We start from the raw sequence: 21,982 nt of genomic DNA on the forward strand, positions 1-21,982 counted from the left end.
TAAAATTTGTGAATATTTTTTTCATTTATTTTAACACCGCAGGCTGCCGAAGGAACCGGATTGGCCTTCATAGTGTTCACAGAAGCTATAGCCAATCTCCCGGTACCGCCGTTCTGGGCGATCATATTTTTCCTCATGCTTCTCTCTTTGGGCATCGGATCACAGATCGGGATCATCGAGGGCATGCTCTGCACCGTATTCGACATTGAGATCTTGAAAAGAGTCAGCAAACAATACATTACAGGTATCTAAATGCTCGATCTTCCAATTGTTGTTTACAAAATTATATCAACTCGCCATGGTCATTTATTCATCGTCTGATATTTGCAATCAGCTGCGCATATCGAATAACAGAAAAGCTGTAAACTAGAACAGACTTTTTACTGGCTTTATTAATAATATATTTGTCTCTTCCTTGCGTTATTAGTAAATAATAATTTAGAAAAAAACAGATTGCAGTGGCTAAGCTATGGATCTATTGTGAGTTCTCCATGATTTAAGGGATATATCGCATTACAGTAAGGTGCGGAGATCTGACAGGCCGGCCTGTCCAACGGTTTGGATAAGTCTAGTCTAAAAAATTCCTAACTTCGTGAGATAAGTGTGCTGAACATCCATCGTTTTGCAGCCACATACGTCTTCTCGTTGGTAAAGGAACGTTATCTAATAAAATACATTAGCCATTAACTTTATCATTAAAGAGATATGGTGCTCCACCCAAAATACCACACCAAACGTTCAAACTCCACCCATTTTCATGCATCCAAACCGTAGCTTTATAGGTTCATAATATTCGAAATAAAAAATTGGATTCCTCTTCTACCACAGTCTTAAGTCTGATATAACTTATTCTTCTTAAGTTTAAATGTGGATATAGGCAAGAAAATAAATAACGTTTTCTTCGTTCCTAACGGATTAGGATTAACTCGCGCAAACATTACTAAATTCTTTAATTTTTCAAAGAAACTTTCACAGGCTACTGTGACACTATTCACAAAAATTTGATTCATGAACAACCGATGAAAGAGAAATCCAGAAGTTTTATAAATAGTATTACTAAATTTCATTCTACTAAATGTTTTCTGCTGGGATAACTTGCTGCATGTACTACATATAAGTTCACCATAATGTTGTAATTTTTTTTTTCATTTCCCATTAAATTAAGGTTCTTGTATTCACAAAAGACATTTATTAACTAAAAAGTAATAATTTTAGCTTCTTTTTTTATAATTTGGACTTTTGTTTTATATTAAATAATAACAATTTTTTTTTATTTTTTATAAACTTGTTTTTAAATGTAGATATTGTTTGAATAATTGACAGTTGTCGACAAATTAACAAACAAAAAATTTTATTTGATTAACAATTTTATTAATTAATTATATTTTTTGAGTTTTAAGAATTACGGAAACGTCACTGTGAGTCAAAATACCGGAAAAAATTTTTTTCGATATTTTATTATCAACAAAAATGACCTGAATCTTTATTGTCGTATCTCTAACGGTTAGTTTTTCAGTCAGCAAATGGATCAGCTACCGCAACTTTTGTAATACGTTTATTTTCAAACTATAAAAAAAATGAAAATAATTTGTTTTTTCAGTATTTTGATACAACTCTCAGAAAAAAATTAGGAAAAGTTAGCAATTTCTTTATAACAAATTGTTAATATAATATTCAATAAAATTGTTAATGAGAAAAAAATTATTTGCTAGTTTGTAGAGAACTGCCAATTATGATTTAAGAAAAATTCTTAACCCATTATTTACATGGAAAAACATTAATTGTTTTTAAAAAAATTATAAAAAAATTAAGCCCTTTTTTTAAGTTTTTAAATGTCTTTTGTTAACATAATAACGGTAATCTAATGACAAACGAAAAAAAATTTGTACGTAACGGTAAATTTTCGTTTTGTGTTAACTTAAAATATATATATATATATATATATATATATATATATATATATATATATATATATATATATATATAAACAAAGAATTAAATCTATTGAAATTTTTATCACACTATATTATTTTATAGGTATACAAGAAAGGCTCCACGAAGTCAAAAAATTTTATGGCAATTATTTAAATATTTTTTAATTTGCAATGATAAAGAAGTCCCAGTAAAAGTTGTTGATTAAAACTGGTCTGATTCATTTGAAAATTAACTTTAGTGAAAAATTACAAAGGTAATCAGTTTTTTTAGATTTTTTAATCTACTTTATATGCCCTAAAAAATTTCTCCCTTGTAACTTACGACGCCGTGCGCGCAACTAATGTTAAATTTAAATTATTAATGATGGAGGTACAATTTCGGGAACTTTTTAAAAGAATCTCTCCTCCTCTTTAAGGATCTTTTTTTCAAAATTCAAAAAAATATTTTTTTACTAAATACTAATTTGTACCATATGCCATATAATTCAATCGATTGATCGTAACAAACAACAGCCTATTCAATATACCAAAAGGTATGGTATGGTGATTTCTTGTGCATTTTAAAATGCATTATTTTTCTGAGTGTATGTATGTCTATGAAATTGGAGAGATTATTGACTAAAATGTCATATAATTCAATCGACTGATCCTAACAAACAACAGCCTATACAATAAACCAAAAGGTATGGTATGATGATTTCTTGTGCATTTTAAAACACATTATTTTTCTGAGTATATGCCTATGAAATTGGAGAGATTAAACTATTGAATATAATGCCATATAATTCAATCAACTGATCGGGTATGGTATGGTGCTTTCTTGTGCATTTGAAGACGTCATAAATTAACGCCATTTTAAACTGACTAACTAGACTAAACGTTTTTTCTCTGACCATACTTGATGTATTTTCAGCTACCGTATGCTTCGTATGTTTCCTCATCGGTCTTATATTCACTACCGGGGCCGGTGAATACTGGTTGAGCATGTTCGATTCTTTCGCCGGCACGATCGGCTTGGTCGTCGTCGCTCTGATGGAAATGATCGCCGTCAGCTACATCTACGGCCACGAGAAATTCACCAAAGACATCTACGAGATGACGGGAGTGAGGCCAGGCCCGTACTGGCAAATCACCTGGAGATATCTGGCGCCCGCCATCATGGTTATCATATTGGCGTGTTCAATGACGTCGATGGTCATCAAGAGGCCCACCTACGCCGCGTGGAACGCTCAAAAAGTACGACAACTTGAAACTCTACGAAATGCAGGGTGTTCGAGCAATATTTTCGTATTTAACTAAAACGAAATGGTAAACAGGTCCGGAATTACTTTATTGCCAAAACGTAGTTAGCTCAGCTCATTTAGATGATATATTTTTAAAAATATGTTGTTTAACGATAAACTTTAAAGTCTGTGTAGATCAGTTTGAGTAGCAATACAATTATTAGAAATACTAAGAGACTATCGAACTTGCATTGTCTTTATTTTTGATTTACACAGCATTTCGAGCAGATGTAATACTATATACTCTTTTTCAAGTACTTACTAATTTTAATTCTAAGGTTTCTGAGGGTTCTGAGATTGCCTTCACATCTATAATGTTTTATCAATACATTTTTGAGTTTAGCAAATACTTTTTGTATGAATCAAATCCCCTTTAAAACTGATACATCGACTGATACTTCCTAACTGCATATTGCAGAATGTTTGGATGATTCCTAGTTTCATCATCATCATCTTGTGCATGAAACTTATCGTTGACTTGAAAGTAAGGGCTATGCAGACAGCACCTAAGTTGTTCTGTCTTGAGGTGTTGTATCATTCCTCATTCTGGCCTCGGCAATGTCTAACGATTCTTCCATGGTGCCTAAACTTTTCACGTCAAAGCTACCAACGTCTGAAGAACGTTACGTTTTATAAAATACAGTCGAAACTCTATATAGCTCCAAATATGAAGGGACTGTTTTTTTTTTTCATTATAAAGAGTTATATGTGTTCTATAATATTTAATTATTTTATATACATATTTTAACATCTACTCAGGAACATTTGAAATAAACATTTAATGTTTCAAATAATCGGTAATTTTCTTTCCATTTCTTCGAGAGGGGCATCTTCCCCATGATATATAAAAAAATTATCTAGCAGCTTAACTGAATATAGGGCTTGTTGGTGGTGGTCCAGATCGACTTCTTCATCTTCTTCTTCCTCTTGGTGCTCTTCCTCACCATTTCTTGCTTGTTGTAATATGGGTTCCTCTGTAAAGTCTGCTGTTGTAGGTAAATCCTGATCTATCACCATAAAATCTTGCAACTGCTCACCTGTAAACGTAATTGTTATTTGAAACTGCTTTATCCACTCGCTTAGTGGCTGATCGTCTTCAGTTCGCATTCTGTATCGGTAATAAGTCCTGCATAACGTTAGGAGTGTTGAATTGTTTCTGCTGTCACCTCTTTCCAAACTTTACTAATAAAGTTGACTGCATCTAGCATATTAATTGAATATTTGTCTTCGGACTCGATCATTTCATTAAAATGTTTTTCCTGTATCGACTCTTAAGACTTTTTATTACGTTCTGGTCCATCGGCTGGCCATCCACTTGTTGCTTTGGCTGCAAGAAATGCCAATTCAATATTCAGTAGATTTAGAATATGGGGATGTACAGGACAGTTATCTAAGAAAAATAATATTTTCCTCGCCTCTAATTCTGCATCCCATTTCCGTATCTCTTCTTCAAAAATTTGCGTTGTCATTCATGCAGATTTGTTTGCCTTGTAATTGACCGGCAAATGCTTGATGTTCTTAAAACATCGTTGGTTGATTTTCCAATCACGACTAGCTTTCTTTTTCTCTCCCACTCATATTGGCAGATACTAACACTATTATACGCTCTTTAGAAAGTTTTCCATCCACATACTTTTCGCGTCGAAACTTAAGAGTTTTAATCTGGCATTTTCTGCTAGTTTTTTGCCACGTCGTCTCCAGACAATCGTTAGTGACGTTTCTGTTGACATCACGGGCTTTGCCCCTTATCTGTCCATAAATTATACCATGTCTGTGTTTGAAGTTCCCCAACCATCCTTCCGAAGCCTTGAAATCGATTCTGCCAAGCTTTTCAGCAACATTTTCTGCTTTTAGTTTTACGATAGGTCCAGAGAGTGGTACACATTTAAGACGTTGCTGTTGGAACCACTGCAACATTGCCCGATCCAAATCTTCAAATTTTGGCTTTCTTAGTTTTTCACTAGAACTGCCTGCCGCTTCAGCGTGAATGATTTTTTCTTTCCACTTCCAAATCGTGGATTGGTATTGGTATTGGTATTAAAGGGGGGCGCTCTCGCGGACGTCCAAGCACTTAGGCCACCAGATAGGCCCGTTGTGCCCCCAGGCCGCTCTAGAGGGCGTCCAGAATGCCGCCCCTCCTATAGAAGGTCAGTAACTCCTTTAGCCCAATACCGTGCCGTTCCGAAGACTCCCAGTCTTGCCCATTTCAAGGCAGGGCACTCGGTGAGCAGATGATATGGGGTCTCCTCCCCTTCCATGCACCACCTACACTCCGGGTCGTCTCCAATGCCTAGCAAGCAAAGGTGCCTCCTAAGCCTGCAATGTCCTGTGTAGGCCCCTGTTAGTTCTCTACACTCCCTTCTGGTCAGTTTAAGCAGCTCCCTGGTCCGAGGGAGGGCGGGCCCATCCACCATAAGCCTCGTCTGCCTCATTCCCGGAGCAACGCTCCAGCTCCCCGCGGCCCGGTCTCTCGCCCAGGCTTCGAGAGCTCCCCGCCTCACACACGGGACTCCAAATCGTGGATAAATCCGGATCGACGTCCCACAGCACTTTTTTTCTCCCCGTTTTATCTCCCGAATTGAAGCAGCTTCATCATCTAGAGATAAAATTTTTTCACTAAGTCAAATTAGAAATGAAATGCTTATTACGAGAAAAACACTTACGACGACCAGATTCTCGGTAATTAGATTATTGCGGTAAGGAATAAGAGACTCTATTACTAACAAATCGGCCTACATTCCTTACTTCATTACCTGATGTGCCCTTGTTTCTTTCGGCACAGAGAGTGAGAAATTCGTTACACAGAGTGGATTAATACATAGCTTTTTATGGAGACCTAGTAGTACAACAAATTTTGTTCGTAATACAGAGTTTTACCTTATACAGAGTCTCGCTATAGGGAGTTTTCACTACATCTACAAATAAAGTACTGAGGAGAGTCATATATTGGAGAAACAGAGTTGAAGAACGCAGAAGACACACATTGAGGGGTGAAATCCAAAGGTCAGGAATCGGGGAACATGAATGGACCAAACAACACCACATCAAATATTGATGTGTATTCTACAATAAAGTCGAAACTTAAATTAAATATATCAAAAACAAAGTTATTATAAGCCGGTGCACATCTTATTATGGGAGAGTTAGTAAGTAAGTAATTCGACCTAAATCGTTTTATTGAAATTATATGGATATGGATTAGCGTTAAAGCTCAAGTAATTTGCACAAAAAGAAGAATTTACAAAATTATTTACAAGTTTATAAAGAAAAGCAACCTGAAAACAGTTTCTTCGAGCTTCAAGCGACTTCAAATTGTAAAATTTGTTTCCTACTAGTAAAAGTGTTGTATCTAAAGTTTAAGTTGTTAATAGTATATTGTGCAACAAGTGCGGTAAACGGCATTTGACTCACGAGTTTATCTGACACGAGCGGAGCGCAGCGGAGCGAGTGTTTAATAAACGAGTGAGTTAAAAAGTTTACCGAACGTGTTACATACTAAACTTTTTCTGCGGCCTTTAGTTTTTGGGTACATTTTCGCAAAACAACACTGACATAATGGTCAGAATTGACAAACGTCAAAATTCAAAGCGTGGGAAATATCTCCGAAAACATCCGATTGCTCTCAAACCAGTGCGGTAAAATCCCTGAAATGTCCGAAGTGGCTCGGATCCGTGGGAAACGAAACTGACGTGGTAAAGTGACGCTTCCTGCACGCTAGATCGATGGGTAATTAGGTATTTTACAGATGGGAGTAGAAAAAGTGTTTTTTGTATACTTTCTATTCTGATGGTATATTTATTATAAATAATATTCCAAACTGTGGATGGTAGTTCTCAATTCTCAGATTTTTCAAACATTTTTTGACATTGGTTTCGATATGAGCCTCAAAGTTGAACTGAGAGTCAAAAACAATTCCCAAGTTTTTTACTTGCTTAACTCTCTTAAAATGTTTATTATCAAGCATTATAAGCATTTATAAAATCCTTTTTCCTTGTAAATAGAATATATTTTCTGCCATAACGTAATCTGTCAAGATCGCTCTGGAGCTCGAATACATCCGAATGTAGGCGAATCTCTTTTTTTATTTTTAAATCATCGGCAAAAGAAACGTGAATAGAAACGTGAAAACAAAAGCCAACATAAAAACAAAAATATTAAATAGTAACGGGCCCAGATGAGTTCCCTGGGGGACACTCGAGGTAACATTGGAGTTGGATGAGCGCACGTCTCAAAAAAGTTAATCATGGTTCTCCTCATTTACAATTTTAAAGATTTAATTTCTTAAACGGGAGACTTTTGGTGTTCTGACTTTGAATTAGATTTGAGCTGTCGTTAACATCTAACTTAGTAGGCGAGTGTAACACTTGAAAAAAGCGCAAGTTTAAGTAAACTGTATTCATTAAAAACGTCTTTAGCAATCCAAGCGTGGAAATACCTACAATGGACCACAATATCATGCTTGACTTAAAATTAGCCTTCCCTTGATAACGGATAGTGACACATCTAGCGATTTACTTAAAAGAAAATATTAATTAAATATTCATCGATGTCAATGGTGTGTGTATTGATAGATAAATACAAATAATTGCAGTTACGTGCAAAATAGATAAGACTGCAAGAATTCTAATTATGAATTGTTACAGTGGGGATCCAAAATTATTTGTAAATGTGCGTGAACAGTTTATGGAGGAAATCTTTATCAGAGATTGTGTTTGTTCGTGGGGACTTTAATTTTAATAGCTATCCTGCTGATTCTGATTCTGGGTTCAGTTGTCAGGTGTATGCGATAACGCCGTATCAGATCATAGAACTCGGGAAAAGAAGCTATGACTAGCAAATTATACAGAATTAGAATTTTGAAAATACCTTACGAGTAGAAAGCTATATTTTAATAAATACTTTCCTCTAAAAAATTATTATCCAACAGAAGGAATAAGCAATGGGTAAATAACGACACAAACACATCTAGCCAAAAATTATAAGACTATAAAACTATAAGGTCTAGAAACTGGCCACGGTCTAAAACCACTCTATATAGAATAAAAAACCCCACGATAAACTCCTGCGGGAACCCAGAAAAAGGTCCTACCAAAGTAATATATTTAATTCCTACAATATTCTGACCCATCTCAAACAAATAAAGAGGAAACAAGCATATATCTAAAAAATAGTAACATATAATTGGTTCTTTAACCCTAGCTTGCATCTCAATCCCTCCAAATCGGCATCTTCGAGATTCCATCAGCCTCAAAAAACCAGCAAAAATCTGGAAATTAAAGTAAATAATAACATCATCACAACTACTGAAAAACTAAATTTCTACGTTTATATACGACCATAACCTAAAATTCAAATATTACTGCCATTATCTAGTCTCAAATACAATTACAATTAATCCAAATTAACCCTTTAAATGTGGAATCTTAAAACAATATGGAGTGTCTTCTTCCTGCTGGGAAGATGTTTTTATGGTCCAGAAACGGATATTAAGGTCCAGAGCACCTTTTCTCAGAAACTACTGATTTTAGAAAAAAAAAGTTATGTTCTTAGTAAATATTTACATTTTTAGAAGGCTTCCTTCTAACGATCTGAGATTACTAGATATTTTAAAATTATACAGGGTGTCTTAAAATAAAGGACACATTTTTAGAATTTTAACTTGCAGTATTCTTTTTTTTTTAAGTCTATAATTTGGTATATATATATATATATATATATATATATATATATATATATATATATATATATATATATATATATATATATATATATATATATATATATATATATATATATATATATATATATATATATATATATATATATATGCCTATACTTAAATCTAATGGTTTTCGAAATACTGACACCAAATTATTTTAAAGAATTTTTAAAAAGCATATCCCTGATTTTTTAATTAATTTCAATGATTTTTGCAATGGGGATGGGCCTTCTTTCTAGGTACGGTAATACAGAGATTTATAGGTTTAGGAAATTAAAGCGCCATCATTTTTTATATCGTCAACGACTTAAAATAAAAATAAATAAGAACTAAAAGTTCAGTTCAATGTGATTTGATAAAGACACGGTGTTGTCGAAACAATTGTCATGTCATAATATATAATTTCGTGAAAATCTGAACTTTTAGTTCTTATTTATTTTGCTAAATGGATTTTCATCAATTAAAAGCTACCTCAGTTCGACTTAAAATAATATGTATAATTATAAAAGAAGTTTAAAAATTTAAAACAAGTAATAGTACCAGGGAAAAGCAACAAACAACAGTAACTGTAACAATTAAAGTAAAAACCAAGGTAAAACATACATACATATTAGATGTATGCGTTCAAAAATAAAAAATCACTCTTGCAAAACTCAGACTCAGCATGACTTCTGTGTAAATAAACACCAGTAGGTCGACAATTCATATAAATCGCCAAAAAATAGAGGGCCAGTAATTTTTAACAAGATACCTGCAGAAATGAAAAATTGTGAATTAGAAAGAAACTTTGAGTCAAAACTAAAGATTACTTAGTTGAACAATGTTTTTATATCATGCACTTTGTTAGATATTTTGGCTTTAAGTACTTAATTTCTGTAACTATACCTACATAAATTGTTAATTTTTCTCATGGAAATAAAGTGAACTGACCTGACCACTTAAGAATTGTTAAATGAACCGAATGAATCTACAATAACACTACTAAGGCTACTGAATTTACAATATAGAAAATTATGACTTTGGAAATTACAGTCTCAATATGCGAGTCTTTAAACCCTATATTTTCCGTAGGGTGTGATCGAGAAAACCCCATATCCAGGCTGGGTTCTCGCTATAGCTGGCACGATGATTCTGATAAGCATTCTGCCCATACCTATTGTCTGCTTGTTGAGACGATATCAGATCCTCAAGATGGACATCAACATCCACGAAGGATCCATACGACGTATAGACACTACCGTTTCAACGAAAGAGATGATCACGGACGTCGACGTAAGTGAAGCGAACATTGTTTTTTTTTATATCAAACTAAGAAAAGTAAATACAAGCCTGAAGCTTTTACCCGGAATGTAATAATATACCATGCATTGCCAAACGGAACGTAGGAAATTCCATGGCCATATTTTGGCTCCCTTGTACATTTTATAGCAAAGTTGTAATATAACTTTTCGAAGGGGTAGTTTAGGTAGTAGAGTCGCTTGGGGTAAGTGAACGCAGTTTCACGCTTAAAGTATGTTAAAAAGAAAACTATTATATTTAGGAAGTACAGAACCAAGTATTTATTACATTGGCCCATTACAAATAAACATATGAAAAATAAATAACATAAACTTTGGGATTCTCGGTCTTATTATTAAAGAACTAAAACAAGTTATTGTGCGCGCACTTGTCCTGCCATTGGGGTAACTGTTCGCAGTCTTCAGGCACATATTTATTTGCATAAGTCGCATAAAAATACACTTCTTTCATAAGAGGTGCATTGTTCATGCCACCAATCTTCGCATTTGAAGCACTGAATCCATTCTTCAGCAGGTGGCTCTCCATATTTTAATTAATCTTCTCCTGAAGATGCCAACTTGGTTGGCGAAACGCGCATGGAGTACATAAAATTGAGTTTCGGTTTGTGGTAAAACGCGTTATTGGGTGTTAGTGCAGTGCCGAAGGTTCCAGTCAAGAGTTTGATATCCAACAGTTTTAGCCTTAAAATCGTTAGTCTCAACTACCAAATGTATCTGGGCTATTGTAAGTAAAGACAACTATTCAGTTCTATGCCGTGTTGCCTTGAAAATGAAAGCATTATTCATTTCAACCTATTTGTGTGAATCTTGTTAAGAACAAATATCGCAATCGACTTACAGATGAGCATTTGGATAATTGTATTCGAATGGCTGTATCAAATTATACTGCAAACATTAAAAAAATTATCGATGAGCCTTCTCATTGAACGTGCTTTTTTATTTCTCAATGTTTATATTCATGATAGTGCGTTACTTTTTTGTTGTTATTATTAACTATTTTTAAATCTTACGTGACGTGCCGTTGAGGCTGGATAAAAGTTTGTGTTTATTTTTCAAACACCTTCGTTTGGTAGGTAGGAATGTAGCTATGAACAAGTACATACTAGTAACATTAGTTATTATGTTATATGTATTATGTATTACCAGTTAAAGTTAAATAGTAAAATAAATACAAATAATGATAAATTAACTGTTTATTCCAAAATGAACAAAGTAGCCCAACACATTGACGAGGTTGGCGACCACTGCTTTAGAGCCTTTTGAACAACGTTTTCTACTCACATCTCAAAAAGAAGCCCCGAATCCAATGTAATTCCCAGGAGCTTTACAGACTCCGAAAAGTTCAGTTTGTAGTATTATGCAGAAGAAAAGTTTTCAATTAATTTTCCTGCTAAAACTATATCTCCGGTTTCAACAATTAAGCGTATTATCACCCTATTCCAATCTAAAGGCAATATAATAAATAACTGGAAATGCTAAGCTGAAAATGTCGATAATGGGGCAGAAAAAAATGACGACAGAGATTTGAACATTTCACTGCATACGAAGGAGAATAAAATGATTCGTACCAGGATTCTTGGACAAGTTGTAAATAAACATTAAACCATATTTGTTTCACTGATGAATGTACAGACAATGAATGTTAAATGTTATGGTGGGAATTTGCGGACACCATATTATTGGGCCATTTTTTATGGACCCCACAGGCCAAACCTACTTGAACTTATTACAAAATCAAATCAGGAGGATGTCCCGCTCATACTTCCCGTATGGTTATGGAGTATTTGAGGCCGAATCGTTTGGCCACCTAGGTCACAGATCATTTGAAAAATTATAAATTTCCAAATCTTGACCAGTTACAAAACGCTATTTCCTTAGAATGTGACAGGATATCAAAATATCAACTAAGCAACTGTTAATGAAAGGTTGTCTAAACATTTACTTAAAAAATAATGTTTATTTTAAATGTTCCTTTTTAGCAATGTTTTGTAGCCGTATTTTAATTAAAATTATTGATTATTTTTGATAAAAGATGTGAGGGTCAAATTTAAAGTCGTTTCTTGAAGCTTCCCTGTTACTTAACCGTCCCTTAAATGAAATTCATTGCAAGAACCTTAAGGTACAAGGAGGTTTTAAGAACCGAGTGTGTAACAACGAGTATTTTGAACCTTTCATTGTCAAAAGGTATGTTTTAATTATTTATTTATTACTTAAACTATAAAAAAAATAATTTCGCCATCATATTTAATTCAATAACCCAATTTTGGCTTATTACCGGCCCTTTCAAAAAGTTTTATTACTACTTTTGCTGTAAAATGTATAGGGGAGCCATTATTTGGGCCTCTAAAAATTTACATGGAATTTCTTATGTTTTGTTCGGCAATGCATCACCCGGTATAACAAAAGCACTGTTTATATTCCACCCGTATGCTATATAGGCGTCAATGTTAAAAGTGATGTCCACCACTGCTCATGTTGATCAAAGCCTTTCAACTAAAACAAACTGAGTAATTTGTAAATGAGTAAATTGTCAATCAAAGAAAACAAAAATTGGTAGATAGCTTTGTAATAAAATAGTTTAAAAAATAGCATATAAATTAGGTTCACCAAAATCGAGTTATGTTTTCTTCTACGTTACAAGCATGGCGTCGTAAATGTTTCCACATATAAGGAAAAATCTCGACGATTTTCCCCTGACCTAACGACTGCTTAAAAGTTTCACTCATAGACGCTAATCATTGGATACAGTCAGTAGGCTATAGCTTCGACATTGCTTGTTTTCGAGTAACGTCGTTCATTATGCGCTAAACGGGTGACTTTATTAACAATTAGGAGCAATTAACAAGCCCCGATGGTCCCTGCATTGCGGCCCCAGGCACTCACAAAAACAAATTCACAATTGGCGACTTTGAGGTTTAATGTAAGTAAAGTTAGAGGAACGTCTGTGCATGATGAACGTTTTTGCATGTCCCGCACGCTTTCTAGGTTTTCTTTTTTGCATTTCATTTTTCCGATTTGGAAAAACTAATTTTGAACAAGGAGAAAATTGAATTTCATCAATAGTGCGTTCACAGATAAATGGTTATGACTTAATGACTGCAATAAGAACAGGTGCTATAATCCGGTATTTAACTTTGGTAAATTTTTATGAAGGTCTATACTTGCACCAAAAATATACTGCTTTTACAACCGACCCCGTGTTTATTACTCCAAAACTGCAGCCCCTTATAAGACACCCTGCCCAGCAGACCCTTACCCCTAACCTTAAGAATTTATCTACAGCAGAAAGGTAGTAAAAGGAGGTATCCTTCCACCAGAAATATAGTGCTTTTCCTGCAAAACTAACCAGATTCAGAGCCCGCACATCCAACAGTTCCTGCTGTTACCATCAGTCCATCCTTTCTTGATGGTATCTTGGCTATCAAACCAGGTTTCATTTCCAATTTCAATCCGATTTCTTGGATTTCTCTCAAATACCTTGTCCGCCACTTCAAAATTCTTCTTGATTCCATCAAAACTTGTCTCCCGTTGATGGTTTTGTAATAAAAAAAGAAACAATTCCTGGTACGAACGCACGCAGAGTCTATTGGCAACAGTCAAAGTTCAAAACACTACGCAACTCTTCATGTGAAGTTTCAATTGTTAAAACAATATTCTCCTGATTCGCATTAAAGATCAACCGTCTCGCTACTCCGGCATCTCGGACGTTAATTTTATGGCTCAACTTTCCCCAGATGTCGATTCCAGAAACAAAAACACATTTAAAATTATAATTTTGGCAACAACCGGCAAATGTATCCTAGTCTTTGATCCATTGTTCGTCATCAACCATTGTTACGTCATCGACCACAATCTCACCTTCTTCGTCGCTTTATATCGCAAGTGACTAACAAAATTGAATAATGTTAGTATTTGGTAAGAAATGAATTGTAACAAAATGTATATGGTACCTCAATAATGGCATACAATTACTAATAACAAGCACAAGAGGTAATAGAAAAAACTCCAAAGCTTCGACGGCCAAGAAATTACTGTTTTATGAAACTCAGCAATAGCAAACTGGGAAAACATCCATTGTAATAAATCAATTATTTACTTAAAATTTTGTAGTGCTCTCCCAGGAAAATATTTTAGAGTCATGTTAAGCCCTTAAATTGGAAGTCAGTTTAAGCTTTCTAATATGTTTTTAATATAGGAGATCAACCTATCGAATGGGCAAATTCAACTTGAAATCGAGCTACCTCAAGTCGGGACTGCTTTTGGAAGATTTATAAAAAAGCAGCAGCATAAAGCAGTTCAATCATATAAAATTTCCCCACTCTTAAAATACAACAGTCCACACGGCACAGTTCTTGTCAGCCAAAATTTCAAATACGGTCCTGGATTGTGGTACACGTGCTGAAAAGAATGGTTCCTTCCGCTTTGCAATAGGCGAGTCTTAAACTCATTCCGAAGTCAAAACCATAAAAGGTTGTAAAAACGCTATATAGTTCGGCGAACTTTAACCACTTACAAAATAAAAAGTCTCTAATTTATCTTATATTTAAATTTTTCTTACTTTTTGAGATATTCGAGGTTTAAGATAACACCCGTATAAATTCTTGTTGAATTTAAACCTGCCCACATTAGGTCACTTGTTGGCAATATTGGGTATTTTTTAAATAGCAAGGAAATGATCCTACTTCTTTTAAAGATATAATGCTCCAGATATACGAATAAAACCTTTTGCTAACAATACAGATTTAATAAAACTTCAGAATTCATATTTAAAGAAACATTTAATGGTTAATTATCTAACTTCATTGAAAATACCAAATAACAAAAATAAATAATTAAAACTTTACTTAACTAACTAACCTAAGTAACAAATTTGAATAAATAAATCTGTAAAAAAAAGTTAACTAAAAAAGGTTCGTTAATTCGGTCCTTTAAGACCAAAACAACAAAGAAATATCAAAATATTTAAAAATCTAGTTGGCTATGACATCACAATCTTTTTTTGACGCATTAAGGTATAAACAAACATTTCTGTTTGTTTTGGTTCTTTTTCATATTTCTATTTAAAAAGTTCATAGTTGGCAAGTTTTTTGTTAGTATATATATTATTTGTATTTTAAATAAGTTGTAGTTTTTGGTTAACCTATAAACTGTAATTATTTATTTTTGTTATTAGCTATTTTCAATCAAGCTTGATAAGTAACTATTAAATGTTTCTTTAAATATTAATTCTGAAGTTTTATTAAATCTGTTAAAATGTGTAGTAGAGAGCCGATTTTTCTCAAATTCTCTAGCAATAGGTTTTGTTCGTATATCTTAAAAGAACTAGTATCGTGTCTTTGCTATTTAAAAAATACCTAACATTGCCAACAGGTGACCTAATGTAGGCAGCTTTAAAGTCAACATGAATTTATATATGTATTATCTCAAAAAGTAAGTAAAATTTCAATATGAGAAAAATTACAAACTTACCTTGTTTTTTGTCCTAGAATTGATATTTGAATGAAAATATAAGGTGTTCCATTTGAAAATCTTGAGATTTTGTTAAATGAGTTCGCCAAAACGGCACCACCTATCTGGGACACCCTGTATAAGCTGATTAACATCTGTCAAATTAATTGAGTATTGCATCATCTCCTTAGTTTGTCACAACACAATTTTATGTGGGGCAATCAAAATATGAAAAAAAAACACATAACCTCAATTTATGCAAAATTCGAATTGGAATTTGTTAAGAAAGTGACCTTTATTTTAGCCAAGGACTCCAAAAATGTCCAAATATACAGGTTGTTTCATTTAAAGAAACACTATTTGACATCCTGTATTAACAAAATTATAATATTTTAAATCGTCAAGAGAGTTCAAGAAACCTTTTTTCGTATCTCCTATGGGTTTCCAGATCGTTTTATTTGGCACACGGGGTACATAGAAAGTTGAGTGAAACTTTGATTTAACCAGTGTAGTGGCGACCTAATTAACCAAAATATTTATGAGCAGATTTGATCTCTTATTTTTTTTCCGTCTCACGGTTTTCACTTAAAAATAAAAACTAAGTGCATCACTATGCAGAAAAGAGGTTTTTATGTTTTTAAGCTCAAACCCGTACATTGGATTGGAAAATGAAGAAATCAAATCTCTTTAACCAGCAATGTCTGCCAGAGCAGAAAGGTACGCCCTCCACTGGCGTATTTAAAAAAAATTGTTGACTTGATATATAGTACCCGCGTGCCAAATTCCATTAAACTATAACAGATAAAAACAAATATTTTATTTTTGAAAACTTTACCACAATGTATCTCAAAAGTTAAGACGTTTAGGATATATGTTCATTTGCAGTTTTAGTTTTAAAATGGGCCCAAAACTCGGTATTCTTTTTTTTCTGCATTCCGACCTTGCACTTCCACACTTTCGTTACCCAGACCTTTTCTACACAGTGGGACTCTCACAGGTAGTTTTATTACTTTCAAAAAGCCAAAATCAATTATTTGTGAAAGCACTATACCAGTAATATGGGCTATTTTCCTCCTATGATCATTTAATCATTCTTCTAACGATTTCCAGCATTTAATACTCCCATAACTAGGTTAATGACACTTTATAAACAACTAATTTCCTTTTATTATTATAGAGAGAGTATTTCAACGAAATTTTTTACACGAAAGGCTTTCAAATCCAGTGGCGTGGTCAGATTTTTTCAAAATAACGCTAATAATAAAATTGGGAGTAAAAATGATTCATTAAAATATGAAAACTGGACCGAAATTATTACGAATAAAACTGCACATTATGTATATATTCATTTCGTACTGAAATCAAACGAGATATTCGTCAAAACTAATGCTAAAAGTAACTGAGTGTGTTAATTTTTAATGTTGTTGTACGCGTAGCTTGAAGACGACGATGACGCAGCCGTGAATGGTCCACTGGCGATCTACGACTCAGACTCGGAGTCAGATGATCACAGTGAGCCGGACCGCAAACCAAGCATAGGTCGAAACTTTCGCATGGAAGTGGTTAAAAACTAAAATTACAAGAGATGTCTTACTGTTTTAACGAGTACAAAGTTCTGGCGAGTGTCACGATTATAGCCTGAAAGTATGCAGCCAAACATTCGCTTTTAAGTAGGGCGGTTGTTTACGAGGCGTGTTTGCTATCAGTAGCGTAGAACCGATAATTTTCAGATAATTTGCTAATGAACGAACGAATATATAGCGAACAAGTTCTCGAACCGGTTTTGCGTTGTTAATAATTAAGTTCTAGTCCCCCAAAATGTGATACTAGGTAGGCAGAAAAGTTTTATATTGTCAGCGTGGGAGTTTGAATACGCGTGTCTTTCTTGCGCATGTTTCAAGAACGACTATAAAATGGGTGTCGTAGTCATACGAATTATGGAGATCGGAATTAAAGCTGTCGTCAAATCTATTACAGCTTTCGAAACAATTAAAACAGTATTTAAGTAGATGTTGGTAAAAATACAGGCGGATTCAAACCCCGACGCGTATTATTAACTGATATTCAGACATTTTCATGTAAATTTATTAACGCATGATGTCATTGTTGACACGACTCGATCTACCGAAGTGATAAATACCTATTAGGTACGCTGAGAGTAACCGAAAAGATTACTTGTGTTTATGTTTTTGTGGTTAAACTTGTTATCATACAAACAAAGTCAAATATTACGGAAGTTCCATTCTAAATATAAAATAATATATTTTTTCTATTTTATATTTCGCGGGAAAGTAGACGGAATTCTGTTGCCGTTGGTGCTTATTCCAATCTTCCGCCAGAATCTATCGCGGGGGTATGTAAAGGGCAGATAACTTCTACAAAAAATGTCGATTTTTTTCAATGCTCGTTTCGTTTAAGCCAATCAACCAAGTCGAGTCAATAAGAGCGTTGTGAATTCACAAGACCGAGAATGAGTCAATTTGTTGCATAAAATTAAATTGATATGCTAAAATTATAGACTACGGACCGAAATAAATTTTGATTAGTAGGGAGTAAGGCCAAATATCTACGCTTAATATTAGAAAAAACTAAATTATTGAATAACGTTATCAAGAAACGAAATTTCTGAATTAAAATTTGGAATCGGTCCAGATGGCTTGACGAATAAATTGATATTTCCTTTCCATTCAGAAAGTATAATTTGTAGAATTCTACCTGTATCCCATAAGACATCTCTTAACAAAGAACAGAACAGGTCTTCTACAGGAAAGTTCATCGAATGTCAATGGTGTCTTTCGTGTGGCGGGTTCAGTGTTGTTATCGCTTAGTATTAGTGATATTTTGACGTTAGCTATGTAAATAGTGTACATAGGCAATCTTGTAAGTGTATATTTGTGAAGGGAGAATGTAACCAAATAGTTTACTACGAAGTAGTTCAGTTAGTTTCAAACCACCCACGGCAATGCGTAGGATGCTGGTCACTTGAAATATACTTATAATGTCACTTTAAAATATCCAATATACGAGTTACATATAGCAAAAGTAGCTATTGTAAGCTACTTTCAGTTGAAAAACTTCAAATATGACGAAGGGTAACACTACAAATTTAATTTTGGCACTGTTGTTGTTAATTTATAATTTTATATATTTATAATAATACATTTAACTATCAGAAAAGGTGTTAATGCTAGCCATATTCAGTTGGCATTAGTGTTTGCTTCTTTCAAAATCACTGATTCTCGAACAAGCCCGTTGACACACTAGTCACCAAGTCATATATTCATTTCGACGATATTCATTTTGAACGTTTTTTTGAGATCGACTCCCAGCAGAGTTTTCGTTTTTGAAGACGGATTTGTTTTTTTTCAAAACGTTTATTCGAGAATGGTTGACAAGACCTTAACATTGTACGTGTACACATATTTATATAAATTTTATTTCTTACTTAAGGGGTTTATAACTGCAGTTACAACCATTTAATTATTTGTTGTTTATTGTTGTTCAAGATCAATAATTTTATTTTATGAAAACGAATGTTATTGAGAAATGATCATGAGATCAATGTAGCGAAATATTTTCGGAGCCTATTCGACCCTTAAATTTACAGCAAGTAATAAATGAACCCACAAAATTTACACTGACATCTTGATGTTATTATAACTTCAAAAATGAAAAAAGTAGAATAAGGGTTAATGAATACAGATCATATATCTGATCATTTACTGGTTTATTGTAATATAGACAAAAAAACTGAATATATAATAAAAATCAGGAATTTTAAGGATATCGATTAAGAACTTTTTAATAATTTTTTATCGAATTTGCAGTTAGAATATCTGATTTATTTGAATGGAATTAACTCAAAAGACATCTGACATTTGATCAAACTGAAAAGCAAAGCCTGAAACAAATGGAAGGGGAACAAAAGTGACGTGGACTGGAACTAATATTTCCATAAATAATGACTGGACTACAGTATAAATAATAATTTTTACAATTTTAAGGTTCTCTGTAAAAAACTTTTCAATATATGCCCAAAAAAAGATGAAAATTGTTTCCCTGAAAGCTTAAATATACTGAATAATATTTTTTACTTTAATAATCAATAATAATTTTATTTTATTTAGTTTTTATGCAGTTGCAGAAGAAAGCGTAAAAAAACAATTATATCAAATCAAATCTCAAGCTAAAGGGACCGATCAAATAAATCTGGATATGATGCTATTAAGCTGTCATATAATTCTCACTTTTATTACTAATATCATTAATTCAATTCCGCTCGATGGGAAATTTCCTAGTTTGTGGAAAATTTTCATGCCTAAAAAAAAATCCAGATCAGCATAGTGAACTTAGACCTATTAGCATATTACGAGTCATTTCAAGAGTTGTAGAAACATTTAAAAGTGTTTAATATACTTCCGAGGCATCAGTCTTGTTTGAGGATTGGTTACAGTTGTACAAATGCGATGATATATTTGGAGCTGCTGTACTTATGCTGTTGGATTATTCGAAAGCTTTTAACAAGTTAAATTATGAGTTATTTTAGCGATTATGTATTTTGTTGGCGGAGAGCGCGATTGGACTTACTAAAAGCTATTTGGGAAGTAGTCTTCAATTTGTACAAACTAGGAAAAGAAAATATCATCTTGTGGGGTACCCCAAGGCTCCATTTTGGGGCCGCTTCTTTTTGCTATTTACACTGATAGCGTCAATAGTTGTTTACGTTATAGTACTGTACATTTATACGGTTTATATCTCCTTTCCACCCAATGAAACAACAGCAGCCGCCCCAAGGTTTAAATGAAGATATAAAACGGCCAGTCGCATTTTCGAATTTTTGTAAAATAGTGTAACACGTTTTACATATTTGGATAAAATAGATAAAGACAGAATTCAGAGGGTACAAAAATCTTGTACATGGTATACGCAAGAAGATGCCAACATCACATAAGTTAAGGGAAATTAAATGTTTTACAGTATTATATATAATCAATGTCCCTCTTATCTAGTAAATAAGATTAAATACAGAACCAACTTTCATAATTTCAATTTAAGATTTCAGGGCTACATCTCGCTTCCTCCACCCTATACCTCATTTTATGAAAGATCATTTTCTTATAACCTTTACAAACTATACAACAGTGTCCCTAAACAATTTAAATGTTTGAATGTCAATTCTTCTAAAATTTGTTAAAAAGCATTTAAATCTTTATGTTCTTTTTTATTTTCATTTTCCCTTTCTCTCTATCACTTGTGGTGTTCGTTCAGAATCTAACGTTTGTATCATAAAGCTTAGCTCTTATTTGTTGATTTATAATTTTGTCGACATCTTTTGTCTTTTTTTTTTCGACTCTTTTGGGGCTCAACTTTCACCAGTTTCCCAAAAACATACTAAGATAGCTTACGCCTCATTGAAAGCGTAATTCACTAAAAAATTGAAGCTAAACATATTTCACTGTCATTTTCTTTCTGCCGAAGATTTCTAAAATGAACTAGAAAATAAGAAGAACCGGGTGAAATTATATTACCCAATAGTACCCAATTTGCTATCTAAAATGAAAATCACTGTTAATTCTTAGACCAAGATTTTTGACAAAATTTGTAAACTGTGAAACTTTGCCACCCACTTGTATGCTAAGTTCAGACACCAAAAGATCCCTATTCTTTCCGAAGAACATGACAGGTGATTTGGTTGCAATAATTATCAATTCAATAGGTTCTTTTAAATCTTTATTAATTAATTTTTGTGCCCTATGCCAGTACCTGAGCATAAAAGTAAAAAGTCAATAAAAAACGATTGATCTTCGACATAAAGTATATTAGGCAAAAGTTGTTTAGGATTGTTTAGCCAGTCCAAAAATTTAAAAATATACGGAGTGCTCCATTTAAAATACCAAAGTTAAAGATAATTATTTACAATGTTCGGCAATATTTAACGCGGTCACCACAACAAATTGCGTATTTTTTTCTGAAATACCGCTGTGGACAGAAGGTTCGTTGTCATTCAGTATACAGGGTTAGTAAAATACCAGAACGTTCAAATATCTTCAAAACCGCTAAGGACACACTTATGGCATTCGGGGTTTCTGGGTATTCGGAATGGGCAACTTGAACATTTTTTTTATTTCTTTAATACGTTTGTTTATGTATATTCCTTTTACACGACACTAAACGCACGGGAATGATCCTGACGTCATACCGCTGCTTTTTGATCGATACGACGACATGTATAGTCTTATGAGATTATAGGCCGAAAATTGTATTATTTATGTTTATTTTTGGCTCGTGTAAAGGTGTGTT

The 21,982-nt window shown here is 33.5% G+C and overlaps 1 protein-coding gene across 2 annotated transcripts in view; it reads left to right on the top strand.

Annotated features, from left to right (window-relative positions):
* LOC132700853 (sodium- and chloride-dependent transporter XTRP3) overlaps positions 1-21,575 on the top strand; it is a 59,317-nt gene extending 37,742 nt beyond the window's left edge. Inside the window, exons 7-11 of one of the 2 annotated variants that reach the window (XM_060668435.1) lie at positions 43-244; positions 2,848-3,170; positions 10,008-10,208; positions 13,067-13,154; positions 17,119-17,259. In XM_060668435.1, the coding sequence (XP_060524418.1) occupies positions 43-244; positions 2,848-3,170; positions 10,008-10,208; positions 13,067-13,153 (813 nt within the window). In that variant the 3' untranslated portion in view covers position 13,154; positions 17,119-17,259. Of the gene's footprint in view, positions 1-42; positions 245-2,847; positions 3,171-10,007; positions 10,209-13,066; positions 13,155-17,118 lie in introns of both variants that reach the window. The other variant, XM_060668427.1, reaches the window with a different exon arrangement.
* The last annotated feature ends 407 nt before the right edge of the window (positions 21,576-21,982 follow it).

Source organism: Cylas formicarius, unplaced genomic scaffold (genome assembly GCF_029955315.1).
Source record: "Cylas formicarius isolate icCylForm1 unplaced genomic scaffold, icCylForm1.1 PGA_scaffold_10__41_contigs__length_53128322, whole genome shotgun sequence".
Classification (NCBI taxonomy): domain Eukaryota; kingdom Metazoa; phylum Arthropoda; class Insecta; order Coleoptera; family Brentidae; genus Cylas; species Cylas formicarius.